At 36.4% G+C, this 20538-nt stretch overlaps 1 protein-coding gene across 1 annotated transcript in view; it reads left to right on the plus strand.

The window, feature by feature from the left end:
- Positions 1-20538, plus strand: part of LOC140148714 (cilia- and flagella-associated protein 54-like) — a 75469-nt gene that overhangs the window by 40969 nt on the left and 13962 nt on the right. The window contains exons 23-47 of the mRNA XM_072170756.1: positions 2121-2263; positions 2860-3007; positions 3234-3389; positions 3813-4013; positions 4684-4873; positions 5520-5612; positions 6738-6864; positions 7103-7217; positions 7672-7812; positions 8682-8884; positions 9509-9717; positions 10223-10440; positions 10843-11070; positions 11754-11971; positions 12663-12913; positions 13514-13669; positions 14190-14378; positions 14739-14826; positions 15165-15344; positions 15593-15860; positions 16033-16119; positions 16407-16529; positions 17401-17454; positions 17752-18061; positions 18655-18749. Of these exons, the coding sequence (XP_072026857.1) occupies positions 2121-2263; positions 2860-3007; positions 3234-3389; positions 3813-4013; positions 4684-4873; positions 5520-5612; positions 6738-6864; positions 7103-7217; positions 7672-7812; positions 8682-8884; positions 9509-9717; positions 10223-10440; positions 10843-11070; positions 11754-11971; positions 12663-12913; positions 13514-13669; positions 14190-14378; positions 14739-14826; positions 15165-15344; positions 15593-15860; positions 16033-16119; positions 16407-16529; positions 17401-17454; positions 17752-18061; positions 18655-18749 (4191 nt within the window). The remainder of the gene's footprint in view (positions 1-2120; positions 2264-2859; positions 3008-3233; positions 3390-3812; positions 4014-4683; positions 4874-5519; positions 5613-6737; positions 6865-7102; positions 7218-7671; positions 7813-8681; positions 8885-9508; positions 9718-10222; positions 10441-10842; positions 11071-11753; positions 11972-12662; positions 12914-13513; positions 13670-14189; positions 14379-14738; positions 14827-15164; positions 15345-15592; positions 15861-16032; positions 16120-16406; positions 16530-17400; positions 17455-17751; positions 18062-18654; positions 18750-20538) is intronic.

Genomic DNA, 20538 nt, shown 5'->3' on the forward strand with positions numbered 1-20538 from the left:
AAGTTTCCACGATGACCTTTTTGTCAGACCAACGGTTAAGAGGTCATAGGTCAAGAAAGGTAACAATATCAAATTGCCCCTATGGAGCTCAAACTTGGTGGGTGGGTGGACCTTGGACTAACCAACAAAAGTTTCCACGGTGACCTTTTCATCATACCTACGGTTAAGAGGTCATAGGTCAAGAAAGGTAACAAATTCAAATTGCTCCTATGGAGCTCAAACTTGGTGGGTGGGTGGACCTTGGACTAACAAACAAAAGTTTCTACGGTGACCTTTTTGTCATACTTACGGTTAAGAGGTCATAGGTCAAGAAAGGTAAAAATTTCAAATTGCCCCTATGGAGCTCAAACTTGGTGGGTGGGTGGACCTTGGCATAACAAACAAAAGTTTCCACAGTGACCTCTTCATCATACCTAAGGTTAAGAGGTCATAGGTCAAGAAAGGTAACAATTTCAAATTGCTCCTATGGCGCTCAAACTTGGTGGGTGGGTGGACCTTGGACTAACAAACAAAAGTTTCCACGGTAACCTTTCATCATACCTACGGTTAAGAGGTCATAGGTCAAGACCGGTAACAATTTCAAATTGCACCTATGGAGCAGGTCATAGGTCAAGAAAGGTAAAAATTTCAAATTGCCCCTATGGAGCTCAAACTTGGTGGGTGGGTGGACCTTGGCATAACAAACAAAAGTTTCCACAGTGACCTCTTCATCATACCTAAGGTTAAGAGGTCATAGGTCAAGAAAGGTAACAATTTCAAATTGCTCCTATGGCGCCAAACTTGGTGGGTGGGTGGACCTTGGACTAACAAACAAAAGTTTCCACGGTAACCTTTCATCATACCTACGGTTAAGAGGTCATAGGTCAAGACCGGTAACAATTTCAAATTGCACCTATGGAGCTCAAACTTGGTGGGTGGGTGGACCTTGGACTAACAAACAAAAGTTTCCACGGTGACCTTTTCGTCATACCTACGGTTAAGAGGTCATAGGTCAAGAAAGGTAACAATTTCAAATTGCTTCCATTGAGCTCAAACTTGGTGGGTGGGTGGACCTTGGACTAACAAACAAAAGTTTCCACAGTGACCTTTTTCAGTCAGACCCACGGTTAAGAGGTCATAGGTCAAGGTCAAAATTTCAAATTGCCCTGGAACTCAAACTTGGTGGGTGGGTGGACCTTGGACTAACAAACAAAAGTTTCAATGGTGATCTTTTCTTCTGACCCACGGTTAAGAGGTCAAAGGTCAAAAAGGTAAAAATTTCAAATTGCCTATGGAGCACATACTTGGAAATTGGACTAACAAACAAAAGTTCCATTGTGACCTTTTTGTCAGACCTACGGTTGAGAGGTCATAGGTCAAAAACAAAGATTTCAAATTGCTCATGGAGCTCAAACTTGGTCGGTGGGTGTAACTTTGGCCAAGGAAGCCCAGGTTTGAGATCTGCAAAAGCCAATAACTATGACAGCCGAGAACCGCGAAATACGGGTAACCGCCTATAAGGTATAATAATGTCATACAATATCATCATCAGTTCTTTTTATTGAAGGGCCACAGGTTGGCCCAGTTAAAATCCACACACCCGCTATGGAAGATATGACCTTAATCTCACATACAGGGGGTTCAGATTTCAAATGAAATCTCCAATTCAGGTAACCCCATTTGAAATTCACACTCCCTGTGTGTGGGATTAAGGTCATGTCTTCCATAGGAGGTGTATGGATTTCAACTAAAATAGTCTATTCTTTCACTTTTAAATCATTTTCTCAGCATATAACAACAACTAAATCTAATCATGAGAAAAAATAATATTAAGCAAAAGTTTTGGTGAGAAACAAAGCCAGAAACAATATGAAAGAGTTGGTTATCGAAACAAAGACATATAGGGAGACAAAAGGAGAGCCCAGAAAGCGGACAGAGGTTGAAGTGAATGGAAAGAACAACTTTCCTAACTTTAAATTAGGAGGTAGCTATTTCTAATTGAGGTTACATAGTGACACTTGGCATAATCATAAACAAGTCAAGTACGTAGTATACCAAAATCATCAAATTATTATGATTTGTGATGTTTTTAATGGAAGTGAAATAATTAATTTGAACATGATAACCTTTTTATTGTTTAGGCGGCATACCAAATAGGCTGTTACTCAACTGCATTGACTGCTAGCAAGGTTCTGTGGGATCATTTTGTAGCACCAGTACCACCACCAGAGTCTGAGACAAAGATTGAATCAGCACAGAAAGACTACCAACTGACACTAAGAAGGTAATTATTATGTTTTTTTCAGCACAAATTAAATTATTTAGAATTAAAGTATTTAAGCTTTATAAAAGTTTAACCTTGAAATAAGCCAATTTATGAGTCCAAATTGTTACTGATATTTAGATGATTTGCCCTCTTTGCAAAAAGTACAAGACTAGTTCAATTTGTACATATATAATTATAGTCCTATATATATTTCTTAAATAGAAGTTGTTATTACTATATAGCTCTGTAAATGCTGTATACAACAGGGAATGTATGTTACTACTGCTGTACAGAAGATCTTATGAGACAAAAGTAAAACTTTATCAAAAAAAAAGAAAGAAAAGAAAGGGTATTTTTTTGTCTATTACCTCCATGACCCATTATTCAAAATTGCACACTGTGATTTGTTGAAACGCATCACATAATGAGTTCGGCTGCACCTTGCCCATTATTTACATTTCTACTGATGATGACACATTATTTGGGTGTGAAGGATAATGCTGCACACTTTATTTCTTAATTAAATGAGTTGACCTGTTGTAGAATATCCCCTTGTTGGTAGACGCTTAGTGGAACCAACATTTATTGACTTTAATGTTTGTTTGTTTTGATAGATTGAATCCAGTGACCTGCAACACAGCATCCCCAGTGTTACTACGGATGTTCCTCAGTGCTATATTCATCAATGTTGATGTGAGCATGAGAGAAGGTACCATCTACTGTGACAAACTTTGTGATAGAGGACCATACTACAAAGGACAGGTAATTGGTCAAGTTTAGTCATTAGTATCTGTAGCAAAAAGACACTCAGTGTCAGGAATTGGTTAACCAATATTTGTATGCTGTCTTGGAATATACATAGCATACCCAATAAACATTATTTGCTTATGTCTATAAAATATTCAAATAATTAGATATCAATTTCACTAGCTGTAACCATTTTCAGGAAATAAAATGTTTAAACTATTTACAATTCTCGTCCATACAGTTGCAGCGACTTGGTGAATGTGAGCGTATGTTGGTAGCTATGGAACTAGCTGGATGGCTTAATGAATCTAACTTGGCTTTACAAGCTGTTGTACAATGCTATGGGCTGCTTGTACCATTGCTACATTACAAGATATCATCTACACCAGTTATTCAGGTATAATTAGCTGATTAATTTATTGTTTTAAGTATAGGTTTTATATATAAAATGAGTTGTGAGGGAAATTAAGATGTCATTTTGCAATATGGAGAATGTCAAACAAAATTCCAGTAAACAGTAAGCCGGGACACAATTCTGAAAATAAATATTTTGATGTGATAAATTAGATATGGCACGATTTAGGGGGAAAGATTTGGCACTTTTTTTTGGACATCATCCTAATTCATCACTTTTTTCATCACTTTGAGAAAAACAAATCCCAAAATGTAATCAAACAAGATCATGATTTTCTCTGATTTATGAGAAAAGGTGATATTAGCTATTATATTGAAAGAGATTTTAATATAACATCACATTGAAAGAAATGGGAACATTTTAGTTTGTAGGTGAGGTAATAGTATATTTTCCACACTCCTTCAGGTGCTAACTCGCTGCTTTGCCATATTGGAAGAGACTCCAGTTACTCTGCGTCATCGTCGTCAACAGTCTGTGACTGACAGTCTTCATCACATGATTGCTGTCATTACATATCACATGGCTAAGGTACTACGGACCTGGAAACAGAGGGCCTTCTCCAATTATATTATTGAAGCAGGAAAGAAGATGTTGGCAGTTGAAAATGTAAGATCAAATTATGTCATTCATTTTCTGTTCGGTTTTGTTGTGTATATTATAATTTGCTATTTTTATGTTGTCTTGTCAAACCCTGCTGCCTGAGTTGGGTTAAGTTTTTTTTGACCAGGGTGCATTTTTTTCCCGTAGATAACATCGCATTGCATACATCATGTACATAAGTATATGAGGTTAGATTCCACAGTGTTCAGTTTTATAACGCAAGCTTATTGCCATTATTATTTCCTCTTATTTAACAAAAAGAAAAGGAATTTATAAGAATTAAAATTCTACCAGGGTTCTACCAGGGTTCAAACCAACAACCTATGGATCCATAGTCCAGAGACTATATCACTCTGCTACGTGTCGTTGTGCCAGAAAAGCATCTGTTTATCATACTTACTGATTAATATTACTACACATATTACCAAAGAATACATATATAAGTTCCCTAACCCTAGTCGGCGGGACACCACATATACAGTTGCTTAAACTGGCTCCCTATTCAAATGTTAACTACGGTAAAATAATTTGCGACCAGGGATTATATGTGAAAAGTTCATATATGCTTGTATGGCCATTCAACATCAACCCACGATGTTATGAGTTTTGCAAAGAATAGTACCAGCAATTTCCAGCTAACAATACACAATTTTATTCCCCTATTATTCTGATTTAGGAGGTAGACAGAAGTCGTCCTGAAGCTCCAGGTTTAGGAGACCTTGCTGATGATTTGGATAACACAGCTATTGTTCAGGCTCAAAGAAAGAAAAAACCCAAGAAAACCCAGGTGGTACTCAATGTGGAAGGCACTCAAAATGAAGAGCTGAGGGCACTGGAAGCACACATGTTGAAACTCTCAAAAATGGGTATGTCCTCAAAACAATACATTACATCTAGGGTTTATATTATTTGAAAGATTGTGCCTCTGAAATGATTGGTTTGTATGACTTTCAAATGTGTGTTTATCAAGAATTAAGAGTAAAACAGGAGAAAGTTAGTTTTTGTGTGGGTCTGTTTTGTTGAAATAGGCACCAAAGGAATTTTCCTATTTTAGGGAAATGGTACGAGGAATTGTATTTTTAGGTAATTTTTTTAGAAAGAATCAAAAATAATATAGGGACAAGTAACTTGCAATCCAAATATTAAGCATGATTATATAGTAGCTACATGAAACAAACCTGATAGGATAGTTTTATGTGAGGATATCTAGTTCGCAACGTTAACGTAAAAAAAACAGGCAAAACAGACACATCATTTGATCTGTATGACATTTTCGTATTAGCGCTGCCCTAGTTGTGCAGAGCTACTACGGTATTGGTTCCCTGTACTAGAAGATATCCATCTTGTAACATCATACCAACTGTGGCACAGGTCAATAGTCCAGTGCCTGATCACTCAGCCTGATGATGTGTTTTGTATGAGATGTGATACCGTGGCTACCAAACATATTTAGTCTAGATGAACAGATTTAAAATTCATTTGACTAATTTATATTTCTTTCCTCAACTTCAGCTCACAGGGCAGATGACTTGAATGGCTCAGAAGATCCTAACATCTTGCATGCATTTATTGCAACATTACCAAGTAGACATGCTTACAAAGAAGGTAGACTTATTAAATCATTTTCTTGTATGTTCACTGGCATATATTGCACATATACTATTTTCACTAGAAAGAATCAATTATTTATTTCACAAAGATAGATAATTATTTGTAGATAATTAAAAAAAAAGATATGATCACCACGTCACCTTAATCACTACATCAATTACAGACCTGCCAACTGTCCCTCATTTTGAGGGACTGTTCCTCATTTGGGGTTTTCCAAAGGGAAAAAGAGGGACAGTCCTGTTTCCTGAAAATTTCAGTGATGGCAAATTTAAATGTAAGAACAGCAGAAATGATGCAAATTTTGCTATAGCATTCTCTTTAGTCAATTGTGATAAATTTAGACATGCAAAACCTTCCCTGAATTCTGAAAGTATTGCCCGCCTCAAGTCTTTGAATTTGGCGGTATCTGGTTTGTGTACATGTGCAAGGTTTTGGCCTCAATGTCCCTCATTCTGACTTCGGTAGGTTGGCAGGTCTGCAATTAGGGAACAAAACCAAAAGTTTGATGATGTCCTATAATTGAAAGTCCCCCTCATCATTACCGTCGGTAGATCTCAGGCCATCGGTACACGGCAGGCATTTTGGAAAAAAAAATTGGGTCAACAATAGTGTATGTGAAGAAACAAAGTACATCTTGCCCCAAGCTAATCTGTCTGCTTATATTACTCCATAAGTTAATTGTATATAAACGTGTGTTGAAAATTTTGGACAATTTTTGTCCGCAACCAACCCCCTCACTTCTTAGATTCTAGAGTGCACTGCGCTAAACAAATTGGGGTCAACACACAATTCACAACCTCTGTCGTTAAAAAATATTTCCGTCTGTACATTAACAAGTTTGTGCCCCGGTATTGAAAACCTGGCTACGCCACTGCCCCTCCCTCCTTCCTTCCCTCCCTCTCTGAAACGTAAGTGTGAAATATTGAAAGTTCCAACCAGAAAGATCAAATTTGACCAATAATTTAACTAATTTTGACAAACATAATCAAACACGATAGGACTTCCATTTATAGGACATAACTTATATGAAGTAGAAAGTGCATATCCTATTAAATCTGTATTTAAAAAACAAAAACAAGTCATAGCCTGTAAACATTTGTTTTACTGTTTCAATTACAGTGGTGAAGTTCCGTCGTCGAGCTCGCTACCTGGAATTCTTTGTACAGGTTGTTCAGAAGGCCCTCAGTGAAGGCTTAGTAGAGACTGCCATTGAATGGTGTGAAGAGACAATTGCATGGCTATTCAAGTAAGTTCAGATTTATTTACAGGGTTACTGTAGAATTTGTTTTACACCACTATATTGAATAATTCATGTTGGTTTGTCAGTGATAATGTACCGGAAATCATTGCAAACATTTTATCTGTGTAACTGCCATTTCATCATCACATCCGGTTGGTTGATTGGATTCTTTTTCTTACACTATTATATGCATATTGCTTTCTAATTGTTGATTCATTTCATGTGTTGCTTATTTTGCCCACAGACGTAATGATCAGATGGCTGGTGTCAAGACCATGCTGGCACGTCAAGCTGGTGCTGTGGCAGTACCTGGAGATGACCTTAAGAAGTATGCTGCCGTGGTACAAGAATACTCTAAGGTATGGACGCAGGACCACAATCAATGGCCATATTCCAATATCTATTATTAACATATTAATTTGTTCTCCTGCAGTCATTTGTAATGTTTCTGCATAAACGAGTTATGCTATGTTTCTAGCTTATCATTTTGACATCATTGTAGAACAGCCAGAAATTATGGTCAATATGGATAATTTTGTCAGTCCACCCTAATAAAGTAATTACAACTTCATAAAATCAAAGCTTAAAGTTTAGGATCCAAATCAGATGATCACCTGTATAAATATAAATGTGAGTAAACAAACAATGTTTGTATAAATTCATGGGAATGGTTAGGTGGAGTGCCTTGCAACAGATGTTATTCATCTTGATGTATCACTTTAAATGCAAAATAATAGAACATCTCCCAACACATTAAATAGCATGTAAACATAACATTGATAACATCAAATTTTTTGTTTCTTTCAAATGCAGCCCAAAGCCAATACCAAGTCTCCAGAAGCAAAAAGCCCAAGCAAGAAGAGAAAGAAAAAATTCAATCTTCTAATATTTCAACATTCTGTACACAAGATGTCTGATTCTGCCAGAGCAGCTCAAGAGGAGAGAGAAATGAGGGTAAACCAAGAAAAGATTGTATTCAAGAAATTATTCTTTCATACAACCAAAGAAACAATGCTACTTATCATTTTGTGTCCCCTCAGAGCAAGATGCCTTCAGTACTACAGAGAGGATATCCGTTAACTTGGGTAGATGTCAGATGATATGATTTACCTATCAGTAAGGTCCTTCAGTACTGTCCTAACACTCTTTCAGACTATTGTGTAAAAAGAACTTGGTCAGGCCTAGGTCTCATGATGCTGCGCAGCTTGTTCATCAAATAAGGTGGTGCCGAGGTAATGATGGTGTGATTCAATTAGTCAATCAAAACCCCATTTCAGTGTTTGTGCTGTAAACAGCGCCAAATCGGCAGACTGCTGAAGGACCTTGCTGAATAAATAGTTCTTGCAGGTATTTAATGTTTTTGTCTCTCATGAATGTCAATATTTATATGAGATGGCCGTTGTACAAATGATATCAGTGATCCCCCCCCCCAAATGCATTCGCATTGCCCATAAATGTAAAAAAAAAATCGCATAGCGCTTGGGGTTTTGACCTGAAGGAACCTGAGACAAGGTTTTTTTTGCTTTATTAATGTTTTTGTCTCTCTTGGATGTTGTCAATATCTGTAAGATAGCTGATGTTCAAATGATATTATTGACCCCCACTTTTCATCATTATGGGTCAGTATCAAAGATGCTGTTAAATTTCATCTGCCATCTAAACTTATCAAAAGCTAGTTATCTTTGATGGCTATTGGAGTAGATTTGCTCTATTTATATTATTTCAACAGCTCAATAAGATGCTTTTGCCAAATGTTTCAGAGATGTTATCGATAAAGTGTTCAGAAATATATAGATAAATTTGACCATCTTGTCAAATTTCAGGCATTTGAGAAGTTGGAAGCTATATTTCCAGACTTCATCCACATGCATCGTAGGAAGCAGCGTCTGAGGAAGGTGTGTGCTGAGGAGCTTCCATGGAGAGCTCAGATGAACATCTTGCAAGGACTCTGTCATTTTGCTTTGTTTCTCAATAAAGTGGGCAAAAGAGATAAACTGTTGGGACCAGCGGCAGGAGATGTCTACAGGTAATCAAATATTCAAAATGACATATTTGAGTTGGATTTTGCCTATAATTGTTTTTTTTTAAACAGGGGCGGGGTTGTGGAAATCGAGTTGTACGAGCTGTACATGTAAAAGTAACATGTTGAAAGACAAAAACATGATGGCTTGATTGTCTTCATATTTCAATAGTTCTTGTAGTTTTTGAGTTAAGATCAAAAGTAAATTCAATTCATTGATTCATCTTTATTTGATTCAATCAGAGATAACAGCAACAACAACATTATTTTTTATTAACTCATGTCGAAGCAACAACTTTGATAATATTAAGTTTCTTCCAGAATCTGCTTATATAATACCGTAAAGATTCGCCTAACGACGCACTTGGGAGCCTTGGGGTAAATGTCATGTGCAAATAGATAGCTCCCTCCTCTGAAATCCCAACAAGAATTAAAGTTCTGTGTCCTTATTTGCTGGGGGGGCACTTTTAGGTTGTGCCTAAAATTCTACTTATGTCAAGGGAGCCCATAGCGTCATTTGGCAAATCTTTACGGTGTACTAAAATACTGCACATTTTTAAGCAGAAAACAAAATGAATAATTGTATCATGACGAAACTGATAAGTTTTACTATGAATATCTGTTATATAGGTCTTCCTACTTGGACAATGAATGGTTCAATTTTGAGTCTGCTGGTACTCTAGTAATAGGCTGGGATGGAGGCCCATCAAGGGCAGCTACACGTCAGGATGAGACACGCACATCTCAGAGTGATGCCTTGGTTGCCCAGCTACATCAGATGGATATTGATGACAAGCCACACCCATCAGCTATTGAGGTGGCTGCTTTGGTTACTGTTGGTAAGGAATCTGTTACGTTAAAACTTCAGGCAATTTTGAGTTTTGTCAAAAGGATAAATATTGTTTCTTTTTATTCAAATATTGTCAGCCTTTGATGGTATAATTATTAAGAGTTTGCAAAAATTCACATACTTTTGCAGGGAATATGTTGATGTGCTAAAGACTTGTGGGTTTGTACATGTTTATGCATTTTGAATTTTTGAATGTGGCATTGTTTTATTCACAAATAGCAAATGAAGGATAGAGATACAAACACAAGTGTATATGGTATCTATAACTATACATCAAGGTGGAATCATTGTGAGCTTTTAAAAGCATTTGTATTTCGTTCTTTAAAAATGTACAAAAATTTAACAGTTAAAATTAGTATCAACAACAATTAGTATCAATAACAACACAAAATAAAAAAGCAACCACAATAACAAAAAAGCAAAATGTATTTATGTTTCCACAATATGTCATGGTCATTCAAGATATTTGATGGTAGATGATATTTTCATTTTAGGTGAGCCAGTGCCAGCATTACCACCTCCCCCAGATGACAAAGAATCAGACACCATGAACACATACCGCTCTATGGATAGTGATAAACCAACTACCAAACATCCTTATCATCCTCATCATCATTCCCAACAACAGACTGCTGCAGAGTATGCAGGCATGACTGCACAAGCAACACTGGAGAGTCTTACCAAGACATTTGATTATCTCAAGAAGGCTGTGGTAAGTTCACTTAATATTCAGCTTTTGACATTTCACTTACTGTCAATTAGCAGTGATTTACTAAAACACTAAAGCATTCAATGTCATAGAAATGTATAAATTAGAGCAGCATGTCCACTCATATATAAACTACTGCAATTTTATTATGGTGAAAGATGTGACACTATTCTGAGATTAAAACGCGTTAGCTCAATTGGTATGGCATTGAATGGTTAAACTGCAAGTGCCAGGTTTATATCCTGGATGTGCAGTGGAATTTAGTTCCCTAGTTATCATTCAAGACACTTGGAGAAATGTCCATGTGTACATATGTGCCGTCCAGATAATTTGTATACCTTATTTGTAGTTATTTTATTTGTAGCTAAGTTGGACCTACACATGTTTGGTGTACTTTTTCCTCAGGTGTTAGCCCATCGTGGTAATCACTGGACACTGCTTCAGAATGCATGCCGAGCCATGTGGAACTGTGCTCATACAGCTCTTCTACAGGGCTTTGCTGGTGGCCACACCAATGGTTTGATGTCTGTAGAAGCACTGCGAGGCATTGTATGGAAACCATTCTACATGGCAGTGGATTGTCTCTTGGATATGATGTTGCATCTTCAGGATGAGGCTGAAAAGGCTAAAAAGGTTGGTACATCAAATTGCTTCTTGATTAGCATTATTATTAATTTGAAAGAACACTCATTGGTATCATATTTTTTAAGTTGTTTAGGACTCATACTGAAATTTTTGAGACAGGACAGATCCAGGAATCCTCTCACTTTGTGTACAACCAAGGAAAGTGAGGGAATTCCCTGTACCTACTTGTCTGTTTGTAAACCCAGCATTTATCCTAGCCATGCACCAAATAATTCATGAAGCAGGAATGAGCAGGTATTCCTTGCCACTTGAAAGTAAATTGTGCAGATCATATTAGTACCGACTAAACATGTGTTGTGTAGAGTTCAGGCTTCTGATATCTGCCTTAAAATGCTAGCTCTTAATTGACACTCTTCTTCAAAATCTAATATACACCATTTACAAACTTTTTTCGTTCAGGATTTCGATATATGCCTTAAAATGCTACCTTTAAATTGACACCCTTCTTTTAAAAAAATGGATCTTTTTGCATTTGAACTCTTCCAATTAGAGCAGGACAAACTTGTATTAAAAACAAAGTGCCTTTGCTAAATCAACTACCTGTTGAAAGTTTACTGTAGTGTTATCAAAATTTATCAAGATTTTGTATTTAGTATCTTTTGAATGAATCTGTCATGATTAAAAAGTGTAAGAATATTGACCCTCTTATATTATCTACTTACCATTTATAGAAGAAGCACCCATCAGTTCTTGTCAACACTTGGGTGGGTACAGTGGCTGATGAAAAGGGTGGTGCTAGTCTCAAGTTTGAGGATCCATTAGATGATGTGAGTACAGTGGATTCACGCTGGACAAGACGAATGGTATTACGTATGCTGGAGTTGCTGTACTATGAAGAGCAGTGGGAAAGACTGGCTGATGTTGCTATGAGATACAATGTCCTTACTCAGTAAGTGCCCCTCTTACTATTAGTTCCATTTCAAATATTATTAGTTATTAGGTGAAGCGGAGGTATGGTACGGGAAATTATCGGGCCCAAAATGTCATACTGGGTGAAGCCGAAGGCTGAACCCAGTATGACACATTCTAAATATTGAAATAATTATGTTTTTAAACATTTAATTGTTGCAAAATAGGAAAAACATTACAAATATTAGTTGATTGTTCTGCGTATTAGTATAGTGTGCATTTTACATGCCCAGTTTACATGAATTGCCTTTATACGCGTACTACGCCATATACGCTTATCATGCTTGCGCATTACGCTCTCACTGACTGGATATAAAGCCTAAATACTTACTCACTGACTAGATACGAAAATATATCCGGTTTGCGGTTTTCTTTGATGTTTCCCTTAGTGGTATGATAAAATAATATTCATAACCTATTGTTCTGGAAACTGATTGATTTAACTCCAGGATATGATATGTAGAATGGTAATGATAGTCACTGAAATATTTATTGTTTTCTATTGATAAGTGATCTATTGAAAATGATAAATAGAGTAATAGGTCAACTAATGTTAAACAGAGATTCTTCTGATATGAAAATGATGATTGTGACTGAAATACATATCAACACTTTGATCAATGTTGTTTCATGTAATAAGTAGATAACATTTTCGATCAAATTTGTTACAGAGAACGTTATACTGAGTATGTCAGTCCTATGCTGATACAAGCTCAGCGTAACTTGATATCCCGCATCAAAGCCTATGGTGGTCCATCGCTACCACAACCCCAATTTGCATACGCTATGACTGATAGTGGTGAACCAGTAACAGCCAAGAACTACATGAGTACTCAGTTGAAGGTAGAGATAGATCTGAGTGATATAGATCCTATTGATATGGGTGGAAGGATTGATCCTGAAGGTCATGATGTATATGGAGGTAAGGAAGGATGTATGGTCTAAGGTCATCCAAGTTTGGGATTTCTAATTCAACAGCTATTGTAGATGGGTGATCGTGCCCTCTCTGTGGCAGCCCCTCGCATATGGAACCGTCTTCCCAATTTTATTTGCAGTTGCTTGTCAATCGAGTCATTCAAACCCTTACTCAAGAAACATTTCTTCGAGCTTGCTTATGAACTGGATTAATTTGTATATATTTTGTGTTTGCTCTGTATCCGCCTTGAGCGTTTGTTGCGGATTTGCACACTTTACAAGTGTACATATTATTATTATTATTATTATTTAAAAAAGACAGGACATGTATGTAAAAGTAATCATGCCAAGCATGACACATTACATTTATGCTGCTCATTCAAAATTGAACAAAAACAAAACCTGCTGAAAGCAAAAAGGTTTGAAATTTTTAGTCAATACATAGAGGGTATTTGAGGGTTCATTTGAGGGTTCATTATCAGGATATCACCTTGATTTTTTTTTTTTTTTTGAGAAGGAAATGTTTAATTTGAAGAGATATCTATTATCAAACTTGCTAATCTTTTTAATCGTATTGTGTTTTTTGTGTGTGCATATTTGTGTATAGGTGCATCAAATGCCTTCAGGTTGGTGTGTGTGCCTTTGGATATCAGTGACAGCTTGAATAACTTCAGAGATGCACTGGATGCATCCAATTACACAGCCAGAGCCTTGCAGCATAGTCGCAGACTTATGGTCCTATATCTGGCTACACAACAGAATGGTAAGTGACTATGACATCTTCATAGCAGGGAAGCTAGGTTTGAACAAGGGTGAAAGCACATTTTGATATTCATGAATTGTACAATGCATTATAAATAGATGTATTACTTTATGCTGGATTTGGTAGACACTGGAAGGTCTGACTTTAAGTCTATTATGAAGTACTACCACAGAATTAGAGAAGTAGAACTGGGACTCCCTATACCGCCACATACAATCGCGCCGTCAGCTATGGGGAGAAAATTGAGGGTATTTGGGTCCTTGCCGATGGTGTGCGGAGATGAACGAAAACAATTTGAGAGCATTCGAGGGAAACAAATACCCCCAATTTTTGCTCCATGCCCGTATCAACATGGCAGTCGATTCTGTGAGTACTAGAGATCTCTGTGTAATAGGAAAAAAATGAAAAAATTGAAACCTGCAAAAAGTTACTTGAAAAAGCCGGAATCGTTTTCAAAATGTAAATAAGATGGACTTCATATCATATACATTATCAATTTGTTTTCTATTTCTCATGTCAGTTCCAGCTAGTGCCACCAATGGCCGTCTACAGAGTCGAGTGGGTTTCTTTGAGACAGATAATGAGCCACAGATGTCTGTACCACCTGATCTTTCCAAAACGGAGTTTAGATCTGTAACTGATGTCCAGACACCTGCTATGCCTAAGTCACAACTGTCTGTGGTGTTGTCTTCTTATGATAAAACCATTGGTAAGAAACATTGTAATACTGTACTAAGTAAAATCAGGAAAGCAGTGATACAGAAAATAAAATTGAGATTTTATGTTGCAAATCCAGAATCAACCTTCACTGGAGATTCAGGAACAAATACGAGAAAAAGATTAATTAACTTGATTTCTGAGATAGTCATTTCAAAAGATTAATATATAGAATTTTGGGCCTAGAAACAGCTCTGATAAACATAACATGATCAGATTGTGTGGTATAAACAAATTGTGATCTAGAAAGTTCACCACTTACAAGACATATTATAATAGCTTTGAATCAAAATTTTGCCCAATGCCACAAAAAATTTCAGATTTGTTTGTTTTATTTTTTGTTTCATTTCAGAAATGATGCTTGCAAGGAGACAGCTTGGACTTGCATCACAGGCAATGCATGAATTGGGTAACCTGCACTACCATGCTGGAAATATCAGGTAAGACTGGGTGACAGACTACACAAAAATCCTTGGGGTACTCCAGTTATTGTCAATGAAATAAGTTACAAATGTAATTGAAGTCAAAAGGGAGTCATATTTGTATTCATCCAAAAAACAATGTGTCAGCTCACAAAAACACTTTGAATACTAAAATTATATGCATGGATTTGTTTTGATAAATGTTTATGTGTCAGTTGGTAAATAAACATATGCATGCGATGCGATGTTTTATATATAGGGGACGCTTATAAAATCTAAAAGCAATTGGTGTATAAGACCATGTTTTACTTGAATCAAAATTCACTTACCATAAACATTTGTTAATTCCTATCCAGGGCTGCATATAAATGGTGGGCAGAGGCTTTAGACTTGGTCATGCATACAACAGACACACTGCGCACATGGAGACAGCTACTGGACAAGGGAAATGAGCAAGATACCAGTACACAACTTCTTGACAGATGTGGTATATGGGGATGTCTACTGGGAGCTGTACTGGCCTCAAAAATAGCACAGTAAGTGACACTGATTTGTATTTATGGTATAGTAGAAAACAAGATGGCTATGGCAAGGCCTTTGTCTGACTGTTGCTCTCTTTCTCTCTCAATTTTTCTCTCTACCCATCTCCTTTCTCTCTTTCTCCCCCTTTTTCTCTTGCTCTCTCTCTTTCTTTAGGTTCTCTGTTGTTCTTTCACGCTGTCTCCATGATATTTTCCTTTGAAATGTAACTATTCTACCATGTTATATTGTTATATTTTTTCAGGTATATTCTGACCTCTGACCTTGGTCTGCGTATGGAAAGCTGTTTCCTCTCGTCATTTCTTTACAAGGCTTTATTCCGTACCAGCCTTCCTCACCCGACAGCAGACCATGACTATGCCTTGTATGAGATTGGGGAAGAGTGTGAAGTACAGTACCTTGTCCCTGGTGTGGACCTGTTTTCTGATAGATTCAGATGTGAAGGGCGGACCTTGGTGGCTTCACTTAGATGGGTTACGGAAGAACTGTCTAGAGGAAGGCATAATCTGTTGGTAAGAGAGATTTCATTACAGTACTCCCTATCAAAATATCATAATACTTATCTCAACTTTCAAGTATATAGTGGTCTCGTTCTGACACAGATAGAATTAGATGAGCTGCCTGTGGTAAGCTTTGAGATGAGATTTAAAAGAGGTTTTTTTTTTTTCACTTTGCTTTTGATAGGTTCTTCCTCTGCTGACTCTATACCAATACTTTACCACCTACATATGCAGGGACTTGCAAAGAGCTGTTGATGGCCGTACCCTGAAGGTAAGTGTGCTGGTCAGGTGTTATTATTAATGTACAGTTAGTATTTTTTCAGGAACAGTTAGCTCAATGCTTACAGATAGACATGTTACTTGAATGTTTTCAAATGGAAATTATTGTGTATGATTGTCTTAGCTAATATGGAAATACTAAACTTTAAAATATACATCTAAATCAGTTTTGCATAAACAATATGTATTATACTTTGCTTGCCTAAGTGCTCAGATAATTTTTTATGAATAGTAGCCTATATGTGAATAATAATCATTAGCTCACTTTATATATCCCAGGTTCGAATCCTGACTGATCTAGGCCTGTACAGTGAGGCATTCATAGTTCTTGGCAGACTGCTTCACGGTGAACGTTTACCTCAGACAGCAGATAGCAACTTCAGACAAGTGGAAGCTAAGATGGTAAGATAAGTAATGTACACTTAGGTTATTCTGTCGGTCCGTGTCACGTCACTTCCGGTTGATGATGTTAGAGTGAAAACAAGTCCCTGATTCGATTTTTGTTGATGATTTCTGTCATTGGTGTAATGTAAATTTCGATCGCAAATAGTCAGCGGAATCAAACAACCGTTTCTAAGTCTTCAGAGTGAAAGAAACTTACTTGATTTACCGTTTATATACTGACAAACTTAAAATTAAATTCCATGGTCGAGTGTTGTTTTTTCGAAATTGAACATCACTCCAACAACATCGCTATGTAGCCTCTTTCACAGCCGGTTTCTGTTGTTCACAACAAACCATGAGCCACATGCAGTTTGGGCCCGAGACTAGAGATAGCCCGGATGTCCGACCGACAGAATAAGAGCACATACTTTGTAATACATACAGATGGATTTATAAATGCCCCTATTCAAAGAGATCTAGGCACTATTATCAATACAGAAAAGATCCAAAAACCAGCAGAGAAATGGGAGATCCTGATCAATCAAAGGAGTAGCACTTTGCTGTTGATAGTGATTTGAATCTCACGGGGACTGGGGGGAGAAGAAATCAGTTGCAATACTCTATGTGGCAGGTGTAGATGGTTGAACAAAGATAAGGGAATGCACAATCTAAGTCATGTCTATCGGATACTTCCAGCCAGTCATTTGTTGGATTATCACAACAACAATGGCTTTTGAAAAAGTCTGTGGCTCACTGACACAATTGTGCAAAAACAGAAAGTTTTAGCTAGGTGTTGACATATTAAATTATTTTTAGTAAAGATGGTTGATATGTCATAGCATAATTGTAAGCTATATTTACATTATATTCTTTACATTTTGTATTTCAGTCCTCTCAAAAGTTCAATACTAGCAAACCATTACTTGAGCCTGGTAATTTGAAGGTAAGTTTTTCCCTTGTGATAATACATATTAGTGGACGGTGATAGTAAATATTGTAGGTCACCTGTTTGAAGTGATTTGAGGATGTTGGTTGGTTTCCTTTTGACCTGCTACAGTTCTATTGATGATATTTTGAAATAAGATACTAGAATAAGTCCTGGAAGGTAGAGACAGAAGTAGATAATATAATATGTAAAAACTACCAAATTTTTGCTCATGGGAGAAGTCAATATTATATAGAGCATAATTGTGAAATGCTTTCATAATTTTCTCAACCTGAACTATATTTGTTTACACAGATGCTAGAATACCTGATAGAGAAGAAGCTATCCCCAGCCTTAGCTACTCTATATGGTCCACACTTGACATGTCATCTATCCCTAGCACAAGCTCATCTCACGGTGGCCATTGCAGACACAATTTTACTACTCCCGGACCAGGACCAAGAAGCCGAGGCACCTGCCTCTCCTGAACCACCACCACTACCAAGGAGAGCAAGTCTAACTCCTACAACTGCTAGTATTGGTAAACCACCTCCATCGGTTATGTCAAAGAAGACTGATAAGGCAGCACCATCACCAAGGATAACAGTTGATGAGGCATTGAAAGGTAGGAGCTCCCAATCACTGTTAATTCATGTTGTGTTCAACAACTACATATAAGAGTAGAGCATTAAGTTTATTGGCTTATAATTGGCAATTCACCCACGTGTGAATTCATGTAAGCATGCCCAACTAGCATAAGTGCTGAGCCCAACTGCATGCATGCCATTCTGTATCAATACACAATGTTATGAGTCTTAGATTTTTTCGCCAATTATAACACTTTGATAGAAGTATCATAAATAAATACAAATATGTGATGTGATCAAGAGAAATCAGTCGGAACTCAGAAATGTTGTTTTTGAGATATAGACAAACAAATCGAAATAATTTCCTCTCTTTCCTATTGTTTTGGAAACTCTTCAACTGCTCATATCTTTGGAATAATTTGTCCAATTTCAATAGGGTTTTCTGCAAAATATTTTATACATTAAAGTAGAAAATTGTAAATTTAATATGCCCGACTTCAAACTGATTTTGCTTGATCACACCACATATATGATACTTGTTAGCTTAAAAATGAAAAAAAAAAAGTTTATCAGTATCATAATGATATAGTGTAAGTTTTTTTTTTTTTTTTTTGCATCGTTCATCTTACAGCGGCTGATGATGTGTCAGTTGAGAGTGCTGTTACAGCAGATACAGGCAAGAAGTTCACAGGTGGTAAGAAACCACTTACATTGGAGAGAGTCAAGGTGAGATGAATGTACAACATCATTTGTGATGCAATCAAACCAGATGACTTACTAATTACTCAAATTGATCTTGAGATACAGTTGGAGTGTTTAAGGTTGGTCTGAACCCTGGAATTATGAAAAATTCAAAAAAGCGGTCCCTAGATATTTTTATCTAGTTTTTAAAATTAATAAAAAAATTTTTTGGCCAAACAATTTTTTGTTACATTGCACTGAAAAAAATTTGGGCCAAAAACCTGTTTTTTGGATTTTCTCCAAAATGAGCATTTTGGCCCAAATTGGACCTCACAGATGAATTCATCAAGTCATTTCCATTCTAAAATGTATACTTTTATATTCTTTAGACTAATAATTTAGCAGTTATGAGGCCCGAAAGTTTTCATAATTCCAGGGTTCAGACCAACCTTAAGGATACGATACATGATTTACCGACAAGTGACTCATTTCGAATGCGATCATGAATTTTGAAGAAAAAAAAGTTTCCACAGGCTTCGTTGGGACTCGAACCAGCGATTCTAAACTTCCTTCGATTACGCGTCTAGCGCTTTACCACTCGGCCACCGTGGCAGTTGAGCGGAGGAGTGTAATGATAAAAGATAAATCTCATAATGCCATCTTTAGCCTTTTGTTTACTAAAAAAGACGCGTTTTGTAAAGATAGATTAGCCGTTTTATGCATAAATAGTACGAACGTTTGGGAAAGGTTTCAAACAAATAATAAAGACACTGATGTGATGATGAAATTGCGTAAGTCGGGAATTATCTGCGTCGCAATGTTTTGTTTTGGTTTTAGGAATTTGACCTTAAAATTTACGACTTCATGACATTATCATTCGAAATCAACAAAAGATATTTCAACACTACATGTCCTCATTCTTTCTCTAGAATGTTTTGTACATGTATGAGAAATAGCTTCAACAATGGTTCGCTGCATAATGGTAAAAATAGCCTTGACCTAAAAAAAGGGCGAGAGGTACCATATTTACGGATTCAGGCTAAATTTAAAATTGATATAAAACGTTTGTTTTTTGATCGATTACAAAAATTAATTTTTGTCGTATAAAGAAATTGTATCTGGCGTGAATTACACTACAGTTTTTATTCCTAGGGCTCTTTGACTTCTTCAAATAATTTTTTAAATGATAGAGTGAATCCCCTGGCCCTCTATAATTACGCACAAAAGATCGACCCCCCTTAAGGGATCCAAAATGAGCGTTTATTGCGTTTCGACAGTATTTTTGTGGGACATGAGAGCACCTCAGACCTATCGAATTGCATTCTGAATCTGAAGCATGTCTTTCTGATATCAAATAATTTTCATTTTTTAAAATCACAATATAATACAAATTTTATGACAAATTATAAAAATTTGATATTTTTCAAATTTTGATATATAACAGTCCTCAAAAAGTAAATTATATAAATCTAATGATATATTCTTAAAGTGTATGTAGCAGGGAGGAAAAGCCGACGGTCAATTGAAAATTTTGACCTTTCATATTGAAGATATGGATTTTTTCCCAAAAGACCTAATTATTTTTGGTGTTTTGGGAAAAAAAAATCCATATCTTCAATACGAAATGTCCAAATTTTCAATTGATCGTCGGTTTTTCATCCCACCTACATACACTTTAAGTATAAATCATCAGATTTATAAAGTTTACTTCAAGTACTGTTAAATATCAAAATATCAATTTTAATGATTTGCCATAAAATGTGTATTAAATTGCGAATTTCAAAAATCAAAATTATTTGATATCAGAATGACATTCTTCATATTCAGAATGCAA

This window comes from Amphiura filiformis, chromosome 3 (assembly GCF_039555335.1).
Source record: "Amphiura filiformis chromosome 3, Afil_fr2py, whole genome shotgun sequence".
Classification (NCBI taxonomy): domain Eukaryota; kingdom Metazoa; phylum Echinodermata; class Ophiuroidea; order Amphilepidida; family Amphiuridae; genus Amphiura; species Amphiura filiformis.